Genomic DNA, 23,191 nt, shown 5'->3' with positions numbered 1-23,191 from the left:
TTACTGCACATGGGTGGGTGTGAGCACAGGATGGAAGTGTACAGGGGAAGTGGAGCACAGTATAGATAAGAAGAGTTGGCTTGAGCACAATGTAGAGCAAAAGGAAGGGGTGAGCAGAGGGGCAGCACTTGGAGGGCAATCCCAGGCTAAGAACACGCAAAGGCGAGCAGAAATGGCGGGGAGCAGAGCCACGTGAAGCGAAACAAAGAGGGAGTGTGTACGTTGGGTTCTAAAGACTGGGTGAGGTCATATTGGGGTTGAGCACAGTCGGTGGAAAGAGGGCGCAGTTTAAGAGCATAAGGTGGAGGATTAAGTACAAGTGGAGGTGAGCACAGGCGGAGAAGATAGCGGTATGAGCACAAGTCGGGTGCTGCATACACGGGAGGTAATCACAAGGCAATGGGCAACAAAGGAGAGTTAATGACGGAGTGGTCATATGGGTGACAAGCAAATGGTGGGAAGCACAGGAGGATAAGCACAAAGTGGAGTAGCACAGTCGAAATCACAGGAGGGTCACAAGGCGGTGATAAACAGAGTTTGAGCAGACGGAGGGTGAGCGCAATAGGGGTTCAGCAGAAGACGTGTGTGCGTAGCCGGGGTTTGAGCACGTGTGTGGTGAGCTTCGGTGGGTGTGTGCACAAGGGGCTGAACACAATAAGATTGAGCACTTGGTGTCCAAGAACAGGGAAGTGGGAGAACATGGCGGAGTGGAAAGCGAGAGAGGATCTGAAGAGAAATGTTTACAGACGATGAGTAGAGAAGGAACTGAGTACAGTGGGGCTGAGCACAGGGATTGGGAACAGGTGTATGCTGAGAGCACCGGGGTGCGAAATACATTGGGATTGATCACAGCGGTTTGAGAAAGATACGTTGAGCATCGGGTGAGCGCATTGGGGAACACTGGGGCAGTACACAGGGGGCAGAACCAGGAGTTGCAGACGGTGGGGTGGGGGTGCGTGGAGGGGCCTGAGGGTTAAGAACAGGATGTCAGTGTAATGGCAATAGAAGGTGAAGCGTGAAAGAGCAGTGGGGATTCAGAACCTTGTTTGGTCGGCCTGACTGCGGACACGGACTGGACGGAGGCATATTCTGTTCGGGTGTAGATCACAACTACAACAACGTTCCATTGATATGGGTCGGGGTGGGGTGGGGGGAGTAGGGCCAATGGAATTTTAATTTGGGGATTGTTGGCAAAGTCACCAGGAAAAGAATCCCTTCCGTTATTGAATATCGTCATCAGATTTGTTACTACTACCTGAACAGGCAGTCAAGGCTACACGCAACTCCAGCTCACACTGACCCCGAGCTCACACTGACCCCGAGCTCACAATCATCCCGAGCTCACACTGACCCCGAGCTCACACTGACCCCGAGCTCACACTGACCCCGAGCTCACACTGACCCCGAGCTCACACTGACCCCGAGCTCACACTGACCCCGAGCTCACACTGACCCCGAGCTCACACTGACCCGAGCTCACACTGACCCCGAGCTCACAATCACCCCGAGCTCACACTGACCCCGAGCTCACACTGACCCGGAGCTCACACTGACCCCGAGCTCACACTGACCCCGAGCTCACACTGACCCCGAGCTCACACTGACCCCGAGCTCACAACTGACCATGAGTTCAGATTGACCTGAACTCAAACTCAGCCCGAGCTCACACTATAATGACCCCCAGCTCACATTGAGCTCGAATTCACACTGACGCCCTGCTTATACTGAATCGAGTTCACAATAATAATAATAATAATCATCCTTGCATTTGATATAGCGCTTTTCACGTCAGGAGGACGTCCCAAAGCGCTTCACAGAACACACTGTAAAGTGAATGAACTGTATATTTGTGGGCGAACGCGGCAGCCAACTGCGCACAGCAATGTCCCACAAACACTCGTAGATTGAAAGTGACCAATTTATTATTTTTTTTTGGTTCTGGAGGGATTATTATTAGGCTCTGTACGGAGTAAGGAAACTTGCCCAAGGTTTCGCCCTCTGCCTGGAATTGAACTCAGGTCTCTCGCTTGCAAAGCGAGTGCTCTAACCACTGAGCTACAGGTCTCCACTCAGTGACACCCAATGACCCCCAACTGACTCTGACCCTCGAGCTCACGCCGAACAGGAGCTCAAACTGTCCCCGAACTCACACTGAGAAATAAGCAAATACACAGTTTTCGTCTGAACTGAACTGTTTTCATGTTACGGAGCGAGTGTTTGTGAGATTATATTCGCTTTAATTTCAGAACCGCTCCAGAAACCCACCATTTCCCTGAAGCCAGATTCACGGGTGTTTGTGAGAGGGGAAAGCGCTGAGATCTCATGTTCTGGAAATTATCCAGGCAGTAATTTCTCTTTATACAGAGAAGAGAAGTTCATCGCATCACAGTCGGCTCCTGAGAATAACAACACGGCAACATTCGCCCCATCGGAGATCTGTGCAGGAAATTATTGGTGTAAATATGCTAAACATTTGGACGCACGCGAGCTCACATCACCAGAGAGCGATCGAGTGGGAATCTCTTTGTGGGGTAAAAGCGAGATCTTGAACTCTCTCATCAAGGGGCATTCACTGTCCCCTAGTGTCCAATCACTGCGATCATATCACGCCTCCGCCCCATCCTCACTTTACTTTATCTAATCATGGAATCATACAGCACAGAAGGAGGCAAATTTGCCAATCGTGCCTATGCCAGCTGTTCTTACGTGGCTAGCCGATTAAATGCCACTCCCCAACTCTCTCGCTACAGCCCTAGAAAATTGTCCTCCCCAAATAATTATCTTATTTTACCAGCTTTTTTACACGAGATTATCTGCATTGCTCCCTTCCTCCATCAAACTGATTCCCTCACTTCCAACAGCACGCATCCTTCCTCACATTCACTGCCTCCCTCAACCAATTTTCCACCCTCCCTCACAAACCTTGATAACCTCCTACAACACCATTGCCTTTCACAAACTCTATTACTCCCACAACGTCTGTTTCTGCCTCCAAATTCTTGACACACTCCAAAACTTCCTATTCCCCTGTCGCTCATTGCCTCGCACACTCCCACTGCCTCAAAATCCTATATGTCCCTCTCACTCAAATGAAGGTGTGATTAGGTCTGGGATGTATCCAGACTATCTGATTTAATCTTAGCTTCAGTTAGCGAATTCCACAATCCCACATCCCTCTGTGTGAAGTCGATGCTCCAGAATTAAGTTTGATAAGCTGGTTGACACCCTACGCTGTTGTTTAAAACACTGCTGAAAATCACACGTGCTGTCCAGATTAAATTCCCGTTCTCCCGTCTCATGCTGAAGCTGTTAGATAGTTGCCCGGCCTCACTGCCCTCCGTGTGCACTCCGCTCTCAGCCGTTGTGCCCCCTTCCTCTGTCTAAAGAAATGATTGCTTGAGTTTGCCCTGAAACTGCCCCTCAGAACCTTTACCTCGTCCAGACACCTTCATCAGGCTTGGGAAGAAGTATATGGTCATGTATGCTGCAATCTGAACCGTGTCTATCCACAGAGCGAATATTTGTGAGATGATCTTTACTGTGTTTTAATTCCAGATCCGCTCCAGAAAGCCAAAATTTCGCTGAAGCCAGATTCCCGAGTGTTTGTGAGAGGGGAAAGCGCTGAGATCTCATGTTCCGGAAATTATCCAGGCAGCAATTTTTCTTTATACAGAGAAGGGAAGTTGCTCTCATCACAGTTCGCTCCTGAGAATAACAACACGGCAACATTCGCCCCATCGGAGATCAGTGCAGGAAATTATTGGTGTAAATATGCTAAACATATAGACGCACGCGAGCTCACATCACCAGAGAGCGAACGAGTGGGAATCTCTTTGTGGGGTAAGAGCGAGATCTTGAAATCTCTCATCAATGGGTATTCACTGCCCACTAGTGTCCAGTCACTGCGATCATATCACGCCTCCGCCCCATCCTCACTTTATTTTATTTCATCATGGAATCATACAGCACAGAAGGAGGCAAATTTGTCAATCTTTCCTTTGCCAGCTCTTCTGAAGTAGCTAGCCGATTAATTCCCACTCCCCAACTCTCTCGCTACAACCCTGGAAAATTGTCCTCCCCAAATAAGTATCTTATATTACTAGCTTTTTTATACGAGATTATCTGCATTGCTCCCTTCCTCCATCAAACTGATTCCCTCACTTCCAACAGCACGCATCCTTCCTCACATTCACTGCCACCCTCAACCAATTTTCCACCCTCCCTCACAAACCTTGATAACCTCCCACAACCCCATTGCCTTTCACAAACTCTATTACTCCCACAACGTCTGTTTCTGCCTCCAAATTCCTGACACCCTCCAAAACTTCCTATTCCCCTGTCGCTCATTGCCTCGCACACTCCCACTGCCTCAAAATCCTATATGTCCCTCTCACTCAAATGAAGGTGTGATTAGATCTGGAATGTATCTAGATTATCTGATTTAATCTTAGCTTCAGTTAGCGAGTTCCACAATCCCATTTCCCTCTGTCTGAAGTCGATGCTCCAGAACTAAGTTTGATCCGCTGGTTGACATCCTACGCTGTTGTTTAAAACACTTCTGAAAATCACATGAGCTGGTCAGATTAAATTCCCGTTCTCCCGTCTCATGCTGGTGCTGTTAGTTAGTTGCCCGGCCTCACTGCCCTCCGTGGCCACTCCGCTCTCAGCCGTTGTCCCCCCTTCCTCTGTCTAAAGAAACGACGACTGGAGTTTGCCCTGAAACTGCCCCTCAAAACCTTCACCTCGTCCAGACACCTTCACCAGGCTGGGGAAGAAGCAAATGGTCATTTATGCTATAACCTGAAACGTGTCTATTCACAGAGCGAATGATTGTGAGATGATCTTTACTGTGTTTTAATTCCAGATCCGCTCCAGAAAGCCAAAATTTCGCTTAAGCCAAATTCCCGGGTGTTTGTGAGAGGGGAAAGAGCTGAGATCTTATGTTCTGGGAATTATCCTGGCAGCAATTTCTCTCTGTACAGAGATGATGCGTTTATCATATCACAACCAGCTCCAGAGAATAACAACACGGTAACATTCATCCTATCGGAGATCAGTGCAGCAAACTACACGTGTAAATATACTACACAAATAGACGGACGAGTGTTTACATCAATAGCGAGCGAGCGTATGGGAATCACTGTGCGCGGTAAGATTTGGGTATAATCTCACACAAAAATCTACTTGTCTTCTGACCTTTTACAGTAGCTTCTGTTCTTGTCACTCTTAATATCATCGATCATATTTCCACGTTATTTCCTGCTCTAAGTTGGATTGCTTGAACCAGGCTGCAACCATCCCCGCGATAAAACATTTTCCAAACCCAAACTCCAGAGCCATCCCTGCACAGCATATCTGGGGTTTAAACTCTCTCTACTCTCACCAGAGGAAAGTGCCGCTGCTGACCTGATATCCGTCACTTCGCGGTGTGTTTTGCCGCGGGACATGGTTGGGCGGACCCCAGATCTTGTTCTTGCATAACAGCTGTTATTTACCCAACTACCTCACACATTGACCCAATAGTATAGACTATCCCTTCTTGCCAGGCAACAAACCACCAAGATGCTCACTAACACTTGTGTTTTTAAAGCCAAAGTGGAAATAATCCGGCTCCAAGTGGCCGATCTGCTCCTCAACCTCTTGGCGATGAGCCAGGCTGGCCTGTTTTTTTATCAGCAGTTCCCTTGAATACTGGGGACATGCCTGGCTAATGGAGCAGACTGGGGACCATCATCAAGTGTGTCGTCGATTCCGATCTTCCGCAGCTTGGCTATTCACCTGCGCAGCCCCAGAAGAGGCCCTGCTTAGCGCAACCTCCCCAGGATCAAGCGTCGAGATGTTTTCTCTTGAAGACAGACGAGGGGAAATTCGGCAATTTTCATTGCAAAACAGAAAACATTTCCTTCTTTTGCGCATTCAAATCAGGAGGAGATGAGACCTAAGTGATGCATTTAAAGTGATTGGTTTACCCCCAATATTAGCACTTCAAAGTCGACAAATTACTCTGGTCATTTCCCTCTCTAGCAAATTGGACCTGGAAGCACATTACAGGATTGGCTGCGGGGATTGTCGCTGCGTTAATGATAATTGTGTTACTACTGGGAATCAGTGAATATAAAAAAGGTAAGTGGCCAATAATATCAGTAAATATGGCTTAAAGTTATTGGGAATAAATAATAATGTTAATAAACCTTGCATTTGATATATCGCTTTTCCTGTCTTCTCGAAGTCGCAAAGCGCTTCACAGAACATGCTGTCAAGTGAATTTACTGTATATTTGTGGGCGAAAATAAGGAGACAGGAAAGTATACAACGACTGTGTATTGATATTCTGCGTGTCAATGAGTGCAGATGGGGACCTGACAACAAAGCTCCCAAACAGTCATTCAGTCTTTATCAAGTCATTTATTGTTGGGACAGATTAGACAGCATCATGGATCTTAGTTAGAAAGACATGTCGTTGTTTATGTTAGCAAATAGGCAATGAGTTTTATCCTTAACTTTGAGTATTTGATAATATCGATGTTTAAAGGCTGTAGACAATGATCCTTTTGGATTGAGATAATTACTAACAATATTCAGTACAGTCCCCTACTCTTGTTTCCAAGTCTTTGTTCCCTGTTAAGTTTTTCAGCCTCCCACAGTGAGAAAGTTAAAACGAGGTCCTGTTTTCCTGATCATGTGGACATTACAGTTCCTGCAGCAGCATTCGAAAAGAGAAGGGAGAAGGGACAATCCTGGCCAAAAATCCCCGAAATAAAATGGATCACTCACTCCATGTCCGCCTTTTTTACCCACTTGTGTGCAATGGGCTGCCGCATTTCATTAAAAAAGCAGAGTCACTACAATTTGAGTGCAGTGTTTATTACACAGAATAGAAATAATAATACAAGACACGGTTGAAGTGATGGGTCTTGTGGTGTGAGGGTGGGAGCAGAGCTAAATCAGATGGAAACTGGGATGTATTTACAAATAACGTGGCGAAGTGGCTGAAGGCACATCCATGGATGGTGGTAGTGATGGGAAAGTGTTTGGGTAGGGACTGCCCTTTGTACTGAAACGGTAATAATCTATGAAAGGGAGGATTATTGTTCATATTACCACAAAAATACACAACCCGTACTGATCAATATTTGACATGCGTTACCCTTTGCAATTACAGGTAAACAGCACAGTTCAAGTGGGGAAAGGTGAGAACATTTCTCCGCTATGTCATTCTATTTCCCCATCCTGCTTGCACTGGTGCTTCCATCCCCACTGGTGCTCACTATACTACTCCCATTCCTGCTTTCACTCCATCGTGTCAGTTGTGGTGCTTGCACCCCACTGGAAATCTCCAATTTAATCCCATTCCTTGCTCTCTCTCCAAACTGTCTGTACATGTGTACACTCCCACACTCATTGGCAACACTTGGAGGGCAGAAAAGATATTGGGGGTAAGGAATCCTCCTACGCAGCTCCTGCTACACTGCAGGACAAATCCTTAATGGGTAGAGATTTCCTAACTCGAAAAGCAGAGGAAAATTGCAAGACGGAGCTTCCTACAGCAAGCCGTGTGGGTTTAGCTGGTGGGATCCCAATTCATAATTTGAGGTCGCTAAATCCTGATTCTTGCCAGATTGCGTCTAAACTACATGGGGCTTAGGTTGGCAGATATAATGCATATTAATTAGAAAAACAGGAATTGCCTTCTATTGGAGGCATGACTGGAATTCATCGTATGGTATGCATACTCGTCACCATGTTGATGGGTTTCTATACAAGCCTCAGACAACTGGCTGCTAACCCAAATCGTCCCGCACCTCCTCGCTTCACCACAGATCAGTTTCTGGTCGTTAGCCCTGTTACAAGCCTAGGACTGGGCACCGCAATCCTCCTCAGTGAAAGAGCAGAGAGTACGTCGTTCTCAACTCTCTGTTTTTTTTCGCAGGAACGTACCCACGGGAGGCGGCCCTGAACCGAGCAACGTCACCTGTGAGTGAGAAGTTTCCTAGGTTTGAGTCCTGAGTGAAAAGAGCTGATCACAAACTCGTCAGGTCAGCCGATAGCCCGAGCCCCACCCAAACCAATCCTGCTCATGAGCCTCCCCCAAACCAGAGGCTATTGATTCCTTGCCCTCTTTATCTGGATCTGTCTCTCCCCTTGTCAAGTCGATTTTTCTTCCTTCATCTCTGTGGGTGTCTTAATGTGCGTCAATCTGTATGTCTGCCCCTCTCCTTCTCTCTTGGTCTGTCTGCGTTTCTGTCTGTGTGTCTGCCGCATGATTGTCTGTGTGTCTGACTGTCAATCGCTTGTCTCAAGTTGAGCCACTTCAAGATTTTTTCTTTCAGAAGAGACGATATACCGACGTCCCTTCTACCCTCTTAGGTGGACATTAAAGAACCCGCGGCCCAATTCAAAGAGAGAATCTGTCCCTCATGGCCAACAATCTCTCTCTGTCCAACAATCCTCCAGAAAACTATTGTTCACGCCCTGTGTACATCTGATTTTGGAGCTGCTGACACCAGTGCTTGCATGATCATTAAAGATTATTAATTGCAATCTTTTAAGTCCTTAATAATACTTACACATATCCTTGCTCTCTCTCTCTCTCTATGTCTCTCTCTCTCACTCTCTCTCTTTCACTCTCCCGTTACCGTTTGCTTTGTGTGTCTGTTTGTCTCCACTCACCTTCTCCCTTAGTCAGTCTGTGTCTCTTGAGTGTGTCTATCTGTGTGTCTGCCACTCTCCTTATCTCTTGGTCTCTCTGCGTGCCAGTCTGTGTGACTGTTGCGTGTTTGTGTGTCTGTATGTTTTTTTCTGTGTCTCAGACTGTCAATCGCTTCTCTCAATTTGAGCCACTTCAAGTTTCGTCCTTCAGATTTTAAGATAAACGGAGGAATCTTCGGCCTCTTTAGGAGGATATTAAAGATCCCACTGAGCTATTCAAGAACAGAACCTCTCTCAATCGGCCAACGATCTCCATCTGCCCAACAATTCTGAGAACAAAACCGTTCACCTACGTGTGTTTGTGAGGCTGCTGGCATGAATGTCTTCCAGTTTTAATTGACATAGTATCAGTAACTCCATTACACCGTCAATCCTGTGAAGCTCTTTGGGACTTCACGATGTCGTGATAAGTTAGNTTTTTTCAAATGCCATTGTTACCAAAATATTAACTGTGATCTAATATTTACTATCAGCATTATCGTCAATAATTATTTACTGCAACATTTGATATCCTTAATAATACTGTTCAACTATAGTGCGGTTAATGAATTGTGCTGGTGTTAAATACAGTTTCCTTTTGTTTCAGATGCTGTGGTGAGAAAGGTTCCCCGGTCGGTGCCTCCAATGGTGAGTCGTGAATGCATCACTGGCCATTGTCAGGGCAGCTTAACACTGTGTCAGCCTTGCTCAGGCCCTGTACCGGTTCAGCTGAACCAGGTGTCAGCCTACCTCAGGCTCTGTTTCAGCCCACCTCAACCCTGTGTAAGCCCAGCTAAGCCCTGTGTCAGCTCATTTTCTGTACAGCCCAGCTCACGCCCTGTGTCAGCAGACCAGCTTTGGCCGTGTGTCAGACCAGGATAGACCTGGCTCAGCCCAGCTCATCACTGTGTCTAACCCAGCTCAGCCGTGTCAGCCTGGCACGACCCAGCTCAGTCTCTCGGTCACGCTGTCTCAGCCGGCAGCACTCTCGCTTGAGTTATAAATTCATGGTTTTATCCTCAAAGTCGGGAATTTGGCTATTGAGAAAGACAGGGGAGAATCTCGCCTTGCACTGGTCGTCAAAATTTTTTCGCTGATTTCAGCAAAATAATAATAATCCTTGCATTCGGTATAGATCATCTTACATGATGAGGACGTCTCAAAGCGCTTCACAGATTTTACTGTCTTGAAGTGTGACTGGGTATATGAGGGACGTTTCTGTGCACAACTCGGCTGCTCCTTTTGTTTATGGTTATAAACTCTCCGCAAATTGTAATACATGTTCTTAATCACTTTCAGCCGTTCTCTCAACGTGAAAAGCTTCAAAACCATGTGCTTGTGTATCTGTCTACGTGTCTGTGTCTTTCTCTCAGTTTGTCTGTGGCAGTGTCTGTGTGTGTGTCATTGTTTGTATGTGTGTGTGTGTGTGTGTGAGAGAGAGAGAGTGTCTCCATGTCTGTGTGCATCTGCATTTACTTTTACGTTCAAACAGCGTCGTTCACCTCAGAGGAGACCCTTAAAAGCAAGACTATTGTCCCTATTCTTGGCTCCGGTTTATCTACGGGGGGATTTATCAATATACTTTATTCCACTTGCAGGCAATTTAACATGTGTAGTACTCCTGGTGTGGGGAAGGGGAAACAAACGCACTCACACACTGGAGATATGAGTCGGTGTCTCCAGGGAGGGGTGGGTGGTTGGGGAGGGTTTTCTCCCAATGACCTTCTGCAGATATGTTGAGTGTTGCACTGTTTGCAGAATGCTGACATCATCTACGCCAATCTGATGTTGGGAAACAGGATTGAGAATGGCCATGAAAACAGTGAGAATGATGGTCCAATCTACGCCACAGTCAGAGTGTAGCACGGAGGCCGGTGGCCATCTCCTCGCTCCAGCTCCTCATCAGCAACTATATTCAATACCAGCTTCAGTTTGACGACAACGGGTCACTCACTGCACTTGTCTCCCTGACATGGGTGGAGATTGAGTTACAGACTCAGACAGAATGAGTGAGTGAGTGTGAATGAGTTAGAGAGAGAGACTGAGAAAGATATAATGAGACTGAGGGTGAGAGACGGAGCGAGAGATTGAGATGTATTGAAACGGAGAGGAACTGAGTGATAATGTGTGTGAGAGAGTGATTGAATGAGACTGAGTGGGAAACTGAGTGAGAGAAGGAGATAGAGTGAGACATCGGGACTGCCTGCGAGAAAGATTGTGTGAAAGAGAGAGTGTGTGTGTGTGTGTGTGTGTCAGAGAGAGAGAGAAAAGGACTCAGTGAGGGACACCGCGAGAATCAGAGACTAAAAGAAAGATAACGAGAGTGAGAGTCTGTGTGGTAGAGGGAGAGAGAGTAAAAGAGAGGAAGGCAGGTTGTGAGAGAGATGGAGAGACAAAGGACGAGGGGTGTGAGTGAAAGTTTGTATCAGAAATATTAGTGCTTATTCTACTGGATGGCACAACAGTGAGCGTGTTTGAGAAAGAGTGATTGATGGAGAGAGAATGTAAGGGGGGATCGGGAGAAAGGGGGCGAGCAGAGATAAAGTGATGCCGAGAGAGTGTGAGAGGGGCCAGAAAGAGTGCGGGAGGGTAAGAGTGGGAGTGAGAGAGATCAACTGAGAGCAACTGGAAAAGAATGCTTTTGCGAGGAGAAGGTTAATGTGCGATTCAGAACTAAGAGGGCGTTTGAAGTATGAGAGAAGGAGAGAGTAATTGAGTGAGAGAGAGTGTCACAGAGAGAGAGAAACAGGGGTGACACGGAAGGAAGGAGACTGGGGTAGGAGAGAGAGATTCAGAGGCTGAAGGTGAGCGAATGATTGAGAGAGCGATTATGATGGAGACAGGCAGAGAGAGGGATAGAGTAGGGGAAACAAACAAGTAGGAAGAGAGCAGAGAGAGTGAGAGATGGCACAGAGAGTGTGTGCGGGTGGGGGGTTGGGGCGATGCACGTGGGAGGCGAGGTATTGAGAGACAGGAACATAAATAGGGAGAAATAAGGGAAAAGAGTATGAGAGGACACAGAGTGAGGGAGAAGAGAGAAATGTGTGAAAGTACAGACAGTGTGTGCACATCGGCAGCTCTGTTACTTGTTGATGTACCGTCTGTGTTGTTTAATCATAATCAGCTGATGGGAACCGTAACGTGAGCGTTTCTTATATTAACGCAACTGTATTGATCCGATCAACTCACTGCAATTAAATATAATATCCCATATTCAGCGTTAATTTGATTTGATGGAATGTATCGGTTACATTATGCGTCAGCTTGGCAATCTTTTATTAAATTTTACTGCTTAATAAGAAATGTGTATGAATTCTTACTTCAGCGCAAGTTCATGAATACGTAAACCAGACAGAAACAGCTATCAGTGTGAGAATGCGTTGTCACCATGGTTTTATTGATGAGCTGGTCATTATGGTATTAGTGCTGGTCACTATGACGGGGAGGAGGTGTGTGTGGTTGAGGTGGGAGAGGGGCTGGGTGTGGCTGATAAGGGAGATTGGTTGGGTGTGAGTGAGGATGAGGAGTACCTGGATGTGTTGACAGGGTAAGGGCTATGTGTGGATGAGAAGGGAAGGGGCTGGATGTGGGCGAGAATGGTGTGAGGCTTGGTGTGGGTGAGGATTGGGGGTGGCTTGTGCGAGTGAAGATGGGCAGGAGCTGGGTGTTAGTGAAGATGGGGTGGTGCTGTGTGTGCGTGGAGATGGGGTGGAGCTGGGTGTGAGTGAAGATGGGGTGGAGATGGGTGTGAGTGAAGAAGAAGTTGATCTGGGTGGGAGTGAAGATGCGGTCGTACTGCGTGTGAGCTAAGATGGGGTGGAGCTGGGTGTGAGTGAAGATGGGGTGGAGATGGGTGTGAGTGAAGAAGGGGTTGAGCTGGGTGTGGGTGAAGATGGGGTGGAGCTGGGTGTGAGTTAAGATGGGGTGGAGATGTGTGCTAGTGAAGAACGGGTTGAGCTGGGAATGAGTGAAGATGGGGTCGTGCAGGATGTGAGTTAAGATGGGGTGGAGATGGATGTGAGTAAAGATGGGGTGGAGCTGGGTGTGAGTAAAGATGGGGTGGAGCTGGGTGTGAGTGAAAATGGGGTGGAGATGGGTGCCAGTGAAGATGGGGTGGAGCTGGGTATCAGTGAAGATGGGGTGTAGCTGGGTGTCAGTGAAAATGGGGTGGAGCTGGGTGTGAGTAAAGATGGGGTGGAGCTGGTTGTGAGTAAAGATTGGGTGGAGCTGGGTGTGAGTGCACATGAGGTGGAGCTGGGTGTGAGTGAAGATGGGATGGTGCTGGATATGAGTAAAGATGGGGTGGAGGTGGGTGTGGGAGAGGATGTGGTGGGACTGGGTGTGGGTGAAGATGGGGTGGGACTGGGTGTGGGGGAGGATGGGGTGGAGCTCGGTGTGAGTGAAGGTGGGATGTAGCTGGGTGCAGGTGAGGATGGGGAGGGGCTGTTGTGCGTGAGGATGGGGTGTGGAAAAAAGGTGAGTCTTGGCAACAAATATTTACAACAACAAATTGCAGTTTTGTAGCGCTCTTCACGAAGCAAAGACTTACCAATTGAACCCCTGAACGGCCACATATTTCCAGTTTCCTCGTTCCCCAAATCTGACAATAATTACGCACTGAGTGGCGGGAATTTAAAATGCCCTCAAGTCCAGGCAGATAGGAATGGCTGTAAGGCCTGCAGTTACTGGCACATGCCCAGCAGGTAGTGGTGTTGCACTGTAACTCCTCCCTGTGTTCAACGTACGACATCGCCGTCCGGAGGCTGACGTCGGTATTACAGCTCCGCGGGAATCCACTTAATAATTTCTTACTTTTTCAACAAAACAGCCAATAATCTGCATGTAATTAGACTCCTTCACATAGCATAAAAAATCGGAGCTGTTCCTCAGTAGTTTGTTGTACCTCAAAAATACATTTTCATTCCCTTTTCAGCTTTATGTCGATAAACTGTTGCCCACTGAATCCAATTTCACTAAATTTATTACTCATTCTCTCGGTCCGGTGATCACCAACTAATGCTGGAGAGCGGAAAGGCAGTATAAACAATTCATCGAGTCCTCGTTTCTCTCGATGATTGTTGTGCATCAGATGACTATTCTTTCACTGACCAGCTGTGTTCAAATTAAAAACAAAAACCTGAAACTCCACATTACTGCCACTAGATTTTCGCGTTGCACTGTTTAACTTCCTGTAATGATCTGACTAAAATTGCACGTCTTCCTTGAGTCTCACCGTCTCACTGGAGTTGATCTGAAGTTTATGACGAAAATATAAATCGAGACGGCCATCTGTGAGTATCTCCCAACCGGCGCGGTTTGCTTATTTATTAGGTACTACAGTATTTTGAGTAAGTATCCTTCTGTCAAAAGAAATAAAACCGCTATTGGTGGAGTAAAAATCCCATAGGGGGCACGGAATACACACTAAGTTTTGAATTATAGAGATGATTCTTCTATAACATACAACTCACACTAGTGCTAAGCACAACATGATCACATAGCAAAACATAATAATCATGACGATATTTGCTCTCATCTAATGAAGTGAGTACATCATATTCACTTGATTTATAGCGATCGGACATAATGAGATTAACAGCTATCAAGACTCACACGGTAATTCGGGTCTAATTTAAATACTACAGTATCACAATGGAGGATACGCTCAGTCGGATTCGAATGCCTCAAGGGTTTTTAATATAACTGTGCTACCCGGTCTATCTATGGTGTGATAGAGGATTGATATTTAAGCTGTGACGTTCTGCCAGCAGTTTGCCAAATTCCTCAACGCCACCAAGCACGGGATCCAACTGATCCCAAACTACGCCAACTGCATACTCAAATTTACTGAACTCCGCAACCCCATCACAACAGATAAAGCCAAGCTCCACTGGCCCGCCATCAAATAGGGACTGATTTCAAAATCCCGGCACTCGTTTTGAAACCCTATCATATGTTGACTCCTCCCGATCTCGCCGCCTCCGTATCCCCACCCCTACCCGCAAACCACTGTCTCTCTCAACTGGCTCCGGCTTTCTGCATGTCCCCTATTTCAACATTGGTCAACGCGCTTCCCACGAGGCAGACACTAATGCCCAAAATCTCTGAAACACCCCTTATCCACACTCCCTATTTTCAGGTCGCGCCTGAAGACCTTATTATTCAACAGTGCCTAATATCACTTTCCACTCCCCACAAGATCGGAGTTGAGCTCCGCCACGATCACTGCGATGTGTGATTGTTGCTGTGTAAATAGAAGGTAGTGTTGTTAATATCCACGAAATTTACGAATAACGACAGAAACACAGTGCATAACCTACCGATTCTTGTGTGGAGTTTTGGCAAATATATGTGCCAGACACCAAATTCACTGACCCACAATCAGCGGGTCAGTATTGGCCAAAACCCCGCTCTCCCTATGGCAGACTCCTCCATTTAACACAGATACACCTCACTGATCCTCGACGTTAGAATTGGCTGCAGGATGTCTCTCCATTAAACTCAGGAGATTGGAAACACAAACGTCAATGAATTGGGCATAGATCTTAAGTAACTCCACGACCTTTCCTATCCTTAGCTCTGACCTCCTGAGCCCATAGCAACCTGATCGCTCCCTCTGCTCAGCAAACTCAGGCGTGATCCACGTCCCCCCTCCCGACCGGCCCAACATTGTCCGTCGGTCTTTCAGCCTTCCTGACCCCACCCTGCGGAACTCCATCCTATATTATTATCGCCTCGCTCCCTTCTTGCCTTTTTCAAGGGGCATCTCAAAACCCTCCTCTTAGAACGGGAGTTCATCCACTCTCTTACAGTCCCTGCCCTTCACCCTTCTCGATCCCGAACCCCAGCTCAGGTCCAAATCAGTGATTTTCCAGCGGCGAAACCTCACATACACTGCAATATTAATCACTTGCACAAAAATAATAGAATGTGGAGAGCACAAATAAAGGCATTTGCTAATGTAATTTATTGAAACTAACATTCCTTATTAAATAGGTTTTGCTGCATAATGTATTTTGAGTTACACAATGATACATATTTCGGACAATGATACCTGAAACATTGCTGACGTGACTGAACTTGTTTGTTCCACCATCTATTACTTATGCGATGATAAAATCATCTCACAATCTCTATGGAGTTTCCTAAATGATACAAATATGTGACAGCATTAACTCAATATTGCAGAAGCGGATGCTCTAACTTTGCAAAATATATCGCTGCTGTGAAAGATGCCACGAAGATCTGAACTTTTGAATATACAAGCCATTTATTATCCTGTGCTTGCAGCAGTTGGAATTCCTGGTGAGTTGAATCATTGCTTGAAATCAGTAGTAGATAGCTATTGCTCAGGGTTAGAGCACTCTCCGAGCAACCGACAGAATTTTGTTCGTACCACAGCAAGGATATACGTTGGGCAAGTTTCCTTTCTCCACTTACCCAACACTCTGGAGCTCTGCCCATAGTCAGCCAAGTTGTTCTCCCTACATACATAAATATGTATTGCTGCTCAAATGCCTCTCCTTGCCATTGGATCTTCCCGCTTGATTAACCTATCGCACTCCGTGAAGGTGTCTCCTTTTCTGCACAGTAATGTAGGGAGTACACACTTGGCTCTGAAAAAGCCTGATGTACTCNTTTTTTAACGGCTTCATTCTGTTATAATCATCTCCCAGTTATAACACACTAACACTGCTTAGTTTCGCTTTATTATTTTATTCTTGTGGAGTCCTGTAGCTCAGTAGTTAGCCCAATCGCTTTGCAAGCGAGAGACCCGAGTTCAATTCCAGGCAGAGGGCGAAACCATGGGCAAGTTTCCTAACTCCACACAGAGCCTAATTATAATCCCTCCAAAAACCAAAAACAATAATAAATTTGTCATTTTCAATCTACGACTGTTTGTGGGACATTGCTGTGCGCAATTGGCTGCCGCGTTCGCCCTCAAATATACCGCCAATTCACTTTACAGTGTGTTCTGTGAAGCGCTTTGGGACGTCCTCCTGACGTGAAAAGCGCTAAAACTAATTCAAGGATTATGATTATTATTATTATTTTATCGCTGATGTGTTTACTAGCAGAAGCCTCAGTATTATATTGACAGGTCAGTGTCTAATTAAATTACATGTTCTATTTCTTACAGTTAATTTACTGGCGATTTGGATCCTGTTCCGAGGAAAGTGCGGACTGTCCAAATGTATCACCCGTTATCTAATGGCCATGGCAGCCGCGGATCTGTCAGTCATTGTCTCTGAAGTAATCCTGAAACGGATTGGTGAGATTTATTTTCTTACTTCATATTTGTTCTACACTCCTGTCTGCAGCTTCATTCATGTCATTTCTGCAGCCGCCGTGGACTCGGCTGTGTGGCTAACTGTGGCCTTCACCTTTGATCGCTTTGTGGCCGTTTGTTGTCAGAAACTGAAAAAAAATGCTGCACTGAGGGAACAGCGTCTGTGGTTATCGCAAATTTAATTGTGTTGCTCTGCTTGGAAAATATTCCCTTATAGTTTACGTTCCAACCTTACTATCTAATGCCAAACATGCCCTGGGGCTGCTTAGCCAAAGCAAACATTCGCTATCGACCCTCGTGGACCGCATTTTATTGGTTTGAACAGATTTTGGTCCCTTTGCTCCCATTGGTATTGATTTTGCTGCTCAACGCTCTGACTGTCAGACACATTCTTGTGGCCAGTCGAGTCCGCACCAGATTGCGGGTCTGCAGCACCAGCGCTGATCATCGCAATGATCCGCAAATGGAAAACAGAAAGAAATCCATCATTTTACTGTTCACTATATCACTCAGTTTTATATTGTTGTTGGTGACATCAGTGGCACATTACATAATATACAGCGTTAAACGGGTTTACAATTCCAGAGGCTTTCTTAACCCTCTGAGACTATTTGAAGAAGTAGGTTTTATGCTTCAGCTGCTGAGTTCCTGCACGATTTAAAGATAAGACGGGCATACAGAGCTGCATCGGCTGGGGATTGGGGATTCAATGGAACCTAACAAGGATGGTAGGCTCTGGTATCCTGTGTGGGAAGGACACGGGCTTCGGAATTCTGGGGAACCTGATGCCCTCTCGGGAATTAGAGTGTTTTCTAAACAAACTAAATTAACTCTATTTAAATTGGCACCTGTCAAAGAGACTGATCGTGGGCAAGGTGACAAATTATTATCATAGGCCATCATTTATTATTTTGAAAATACAATTGCATTAAAAGTGTTGAGTAAAAACGACTAAAATACGTACTCACCCGAGATTTCAACATGCAACATCTGATATTTTTATTCATTTGTCACCTCCCAAATCGAAAACCGCCACACAGCGACAACAGCCCATTCGACAAATAAACAGCTGCAAATTTCGCGGCTAAATTGCGGAAAGCTAACAGTGCTGAGGGTACGTTACAGTGTCTCTCACCCTGATCTGGGAGATTGTACGGACAGTGAAGTGGGATCTTGTCCTAGTTCGTTGGATGGACAGTGCAGTATTTCATGGATTTCTATTCACGTAGAAGAGTATAATCGTTTGAGGCAAAGTTTAACAATGAAATACTTTAGCGATTAGAATCAATGGAAAACGGACGATGTTTAAGGTCGTGTCTGAATTTAATCAGAGTAATCACGTAAACGCACTGTTGTCTACAGGAACTCAATAACACCAGGATGCAAAAACACAAAATACTGCAGAGGATGGAATCTGAAACAAAGATTGAGAGAGCTGGGAAACCTCTCCAGGTCAGGAAGTATGAAGGGAGAAAGGAAAGTGAGTCAACGTTTCGGATCCACGACCCTTCGTCAGAACTGGGGCATGTTGGGAGGCAGCGGTTTTTACGAACAAGGTTGAGCGGGGCTGCCAGTAAAAGGACGGCAAAAAAGACAAAATAAGACAAAGGAGGGAATGCGCTACTTGATGGATTAAAGAGGTGATAGGGGCGTAAAACAAAAGGATAGTGTGCAAGAAAAGGGGTGGGGTGGCAGGGGGATTTGGTTGAAAGAAAACTGGGGAGAACAGCAGTTAATGGTGCAGAACCGGTAAAAAAAAAACAGAGAAAGACAAAGAGTGTCTGGGGTGATGATTGTAATGATAACAGAAGGTAACTCTTCTGGAAACAGAAATAAATGGTGAGGGAGTTCAGCTGTTATGGTCGCAAGTGGCTGAAACCGATATTGAGGCCAGATGGCTGCAGTGTCCCGAGCAGATATATAAGATGCTGTTCTTCAGATTTTCGCTCAGGATCTTTGGGGCAGCGCAGGAGACCATGGATGGAGGGGTCAGACTGTGAATGGAACTGTGCTTTAAAATGGCAGGAGACAGGAAGATCGGGCTTCACCTTGCGAACACAACGGCGGTGGTCTGCAAATCGGTCACCCAATCTGCCCTGAGTCTCCCCAATATGTATGAGACCACACCAGGAGCATCGGATACAGTAGTCGGTAATGGTGACAGTTCATGTAAACCGCTGTCTTACATGGCAGCTTTGGTTTGGGCCTTGGAGTGTGGTCTGGGAGGAGTTGAAAGGGCAGGTATTATATCTATATGCTGGCATGTCAAGGAGCCAGGGGAAATGTTGTACAACAAAAGAAGAGATTGTACAACAAAAGGCGTGAACGAGTTGAACCAAAGCCGGAGAGAAGAAATATTATTAGTGCAGAACAGGGAACACACGAAAGAGAGGCAAAGATTATCTGGGGTGATGATTGTTATGAAGCAGAAGATAACTATTCCGGTAGCATAAAGAGTGGGAGGGGGCAATGCGAGGTAAAATGGTCCTTGTTTTTGTTCCAGATTCCAACATCTGCATTGATTTTGTGTTTTGAGCAAATAAATCAGGATTGGCGTCAATAGGTCAATAATTAGACGAGAAGGACTGTAACTGATGAACAGAATTGAATGCATATATTTCACCTTTACATAACAAATTGAGATCAGTTAAAACATAAGATAGAGGTTTTCTAGGAATCGGAGGAGTTGCCGTTGGAGTCAGAGGGATATGGGAAATTAAGTTGCTGCAACCATCTGCCCAAAAGTATTACAGGATCACCTGAATTGATAGTATGCCTTCAATACTGTAAATGCTTGTGTTCTAGCTATTGTTTAATAATAAACTCCGTTACACCAATTTGGATTGATGAGTCATATTTCGATCTCAGGAATCGGAGATCCTAACAACCCACAGCTTCTTGGGGAGGAGATTTTCTACCTTTTAGGAGNAAAAAATGCTTCCTAATTTGATTCCGACATGGCCTAGATCTAATCTTAACATTAAGCCCCTTGTTGCGTATTATCCCAATAGAAATAATTTATTGGCTGCTGCCGTATCGAATCCCTATCAACAACGCCGTGCAACGGGTAATGGGACCCTGGTGCAACAACGATAAAAAAGTGCATTGCTTTAGCGCCAGACTCGCAGGGTAGGGTCCGGAGCGCTTAGGATTGATGGAGTCTGATGCTTAGCTGGAGGGAGATGGGAAGGTGTCTGTCAGCATGACCAAAGGGGAAGGTCATCAGCTGCCACGTGAAGATTCGGAAAGATTGTGTAAGGCGATGGTTTTGAGCGAGAATAGTCCAGAATGTCTATATGTAGTGATTGAACAACTGGGAGTGTAACAACGAGAGTATTAGTGACCAAGAGGACTGGTTGATCGAGACGAAATCTAAGGTAGTGTGTGGATGGGGTGGCTGTGAGGGATGTGGACTCTGAGTGTGGGGGGGTGAAGGAGGAGACAAAAAGAGACTGTGTGTGAGACAGACAGAGAATCTGTGTGAGTGCGAGGGAGAAACTGTGTATGAGAGACACAGAGAGATTGTGTGTATGTGAGACAGAGTGAGAGAGAATCTGTGTTCATGCCTGTGTGTGTGTGTGTGTATGAGAGAGAGAGATAGAGAGAGAGAATGAGACAGAGACTTTGTTTGTGAGAGACAGAGAAAGACTTTGTGTGTCTCTGACTAAGAGACTGTGTATGAGAGATGGTGTGAGAGACAGAGAGAGGCTGCATCTGTGTGTGTGAGAGACAGAGAGAAACTCTGCGTGTGAGTGAGAAAGAGAATTTGTGTTAGAGGCAGAGAGAGACTGTGCGTGTGAGAGAGATTCTGTGTGTGTTTGTGTTAGAGAGAGAGACTGTGTATGTTTGTGTGCGAGAGAGAGACTGTGTGTGTGTGTGAAAGTTAGAGACTGTGTGTGAGAGAGACTGTGTATGTGTGTGAGAGAGACTGTGTGTGTGAAAGAGAGAGAGAGACTGTGTGTGTGTGAGATCGAGAGATTGCCTGTGAGAGAGAGAAAAACTGTGTGTGTGTGAGAGAGAGAGACTGTGTGAGTGGGAGAGACTGTGTGTGTGAGAGAGAGAGACTGTGTGTTGAGACAAAAAGAGACTGTGTGTGTGAGAGAGACTCTGTTTGTGTGTGAGAGAGACTGCGTGTGTGTGTGTGTGGGGGGGAGACTGTGTGTGTGAGAGAGAAAGAGAATGTGTGTGCGTGAGAGAGAGAGAGAGAGACTGTGTGTGTGACAGAGAGAGAGAGAACGCGTGTGTGTGTGTGTGTGCGAGTGAGAGTGAGACTGTTTGTGAGAGAGAGAGACTCTGTGTGTGTGTGTGTGACGGAGGGAGAGATAATTTGTGTGTGTGAGAGAGAGACTGTGGGGAGATGTGGCTGTGTCTCTGTATCTCTTTGTCTGTATCTCTCTGTGTCTGTCTGTGTCTCTGTGTCTGTCCACCCCTGCCCCCCCCCACATCCGAGGGCTCTGAGCCGCGCGGCATGCTGGGAGCTGTAGTTCCCGGTGGTCTGTGGCTGTGATGGTGACAGAGAGAGTGAGTGAGTGTGAGAGAGACAGCGACTTACCTGCGGGCGTCATGTTTCTCTCTTTCCCTCTCTCTCTCTCTCTATCACTCTCTCTCCCTCTCTCTCTGTGTGTAACCGCTGCCGCCGCCAATGCCCTTTGTCTCTGTCTCTCGCTCTCTCTCTCTCTCGAGCTGCCGCCCACGGTCTCCGGGCACCTGACGCCATGACGCTTTCAGGATGCGCTCGAGCCGACGTCAGCACGTCCATTCCTCTCGGTGTACCTGTGTGTGTGCAGGTGTGACAGCACGTACGTCACCGCCACCAAGTGCTCGCCGCCATTTTGTACGGCGCCGGATACCCAGCGCTGACTGCCGTGTTGTACGGCGCCGCAAACCCACCGCTGACCGCCATGTTGTACGGAACAGCTTCGCCGCTATGCGGCTCTCTGTCTCTTTCTCTCTTTCACGTATTGACATTGAGCGCCTCGAACCATTTAATACCTCCGCTCTGTTCATTCATTTCTTATTTGGCCTTCTGCTGCGAGGCGCCTGTTATACAACAACAACAACAAAATTATATTTAAAGACGCCTTTCACGATGGGAGGACGTCCCACAGCGCTGAACATTCTGGTGTCGGGGCCCGAGCTGGGGTGCGAGGTGGGGGTGTGGGGTTGGTTAGGGCGGAGTGGTGGGGGTGAAGGGTGGAGGGAGGGATCCTGTAGAGGTGGGGCTGATGGTGAGAGGTGGAGAGACGGGTTTGTGCAGTGGTGGGGAAGCGGTGGTGTAGGGGTGGGGGAGTCGTGGTGTAGAGCTTACGGAAGGCAGGGAGATGGGAAGGAGACCAAAGGCACGTTCGAACAGAAGGGAATACATATCGGCTTTCAAGGAGGAAAGGGAGGAAGCGAGGAGAAGGGACCGTGGGATAGATTTTCAGAGTATGTGGGTAGAGTGGCTGAAAGCCCGTCCACATATGTTCGGGCGGGAGATATGCACCGGACCGGAGCATGAAGAACGGAGAGAGCGGGACAGTTGGTAGGGAGTCAGGAGGTCAGAGACGTAGGAGGGAACAAGACCATGGATGGCCTTCAAGTTAAGGACCAGGATCGTGAACTGGATCCTCAGTGGAATGTGGAGCCAGTGGAGTCGGGCTCGGGTGGGAGTGATGTGAGTGTCTTCAGCCACTGCGCCCAGAGGCTCCGGAACTGCCTTCCTCACTCCCTTTCCCTCGCTCCCGCCCTTCCCATTTTCAGGTCTCTGCTCAAGACCGTTGTATTCGACCGCGACTTTGGTCACATTCCCTCCCCTCCCCCTGGCTCGGTCCCGTGATCCATTATGGTGAAGCGCTCTGAGACGCCGTCCGGCGTGGAGGGCGCTTGATATATCCAAGTTGTTGTTGTTGTTGTTGTGATCTGGAGCAGGAGAAAATGGAAGCCTGAAACCCACATTGAATACATGGTAAAATAAAAAGGTCTAAAACATGAGAGCATAAAATTTTCTGGGCGACAGAATACCAAGGCCCACCGAGCTTGCTTTCCACCATCGAGTTTACCTTCTTTTCCATTGAACGACAGAGACTTCTATTGACATTTTGTGCAAGCAAAGTGCAGCTTTTGATTGATATAATTGCTGTCACAGGCAATCCCTGGTTAATAAGAAACGACAACTACTGTAAGTTAGATATTCAAAGGTAAAATCTGAATGCAAATAGATGGAAACACTGA

The 23,191-nt window shown here is 46.7% G+C and overlaps 1 protein-coding gene across 1 annotated transcript in view; it reads left to right on the top strand.

Annotated features, from left to right (window-relative positions):
* Window positions 1-11,158, top strand: part of LOC103173597 — a 65,537-nt gene extending 54,379 nt beyond the window's left edge. Inside the window, exons 5-12 of the mRNA XM_042345626.1 lie at window positions 2,247-2,531; window positions 3,556-3,840; window positions 4,865-5,149; window positions 6,025-6,123; window positions 7,163-7,190; window positions 7,931-7,974; window positions 9,296-9,336; window positions 10,447-11,158. Coding sequence (XP_042201560.1) covers window positions 2,247-2,531; window positions 3,556-3,840; window positions 4,865-5,149; window positions 6,025-6,123; window positions 7,163-7,190; window positions 7,931-7,974; window positions 9,296-9,336; window positions 10,447-10,551 — 1,172 coding nt within the window. The 3' untranslated portion in view covers window positions 10,552-11,158. The remainder of the gene's footprint in view (window positions 1-2,246; window positions 2,532-3,555; window positions 3,841-4,864; window positions 5,150-6,024; window positions 6,124-7,162; window positions 7,191-7,930; window positions 7,975-9,295; window positions 9,337-10,446) is intronic.
* Window positions 11,159-23,191: the final 12,033 nt, after the last annotated feature.

Source organism: Callorhinchus milii, unplaced genomic scaffold (assembly GCF_018977255.1).
Source record: "Callorhinchus milii isolate IMCB2004 unplaced genomic scaffold, IMCB_Cmil_1.0 Scaffold69, whole genome shotgun sequence".
Taxonomy (NCBI): domain Eukaryota; kingdom Metazoa; phylum Chordata; class Chondrichthyes; order Chimaeriformes; family Callorhinchidae; genus Callorhinchus; species Callorhinchus milii.
The sequence above is the reverse complement of the archived record's forward strand: the minus strand, read 5'-3'. Positions and strand labels throughout refer to the sequence as shown.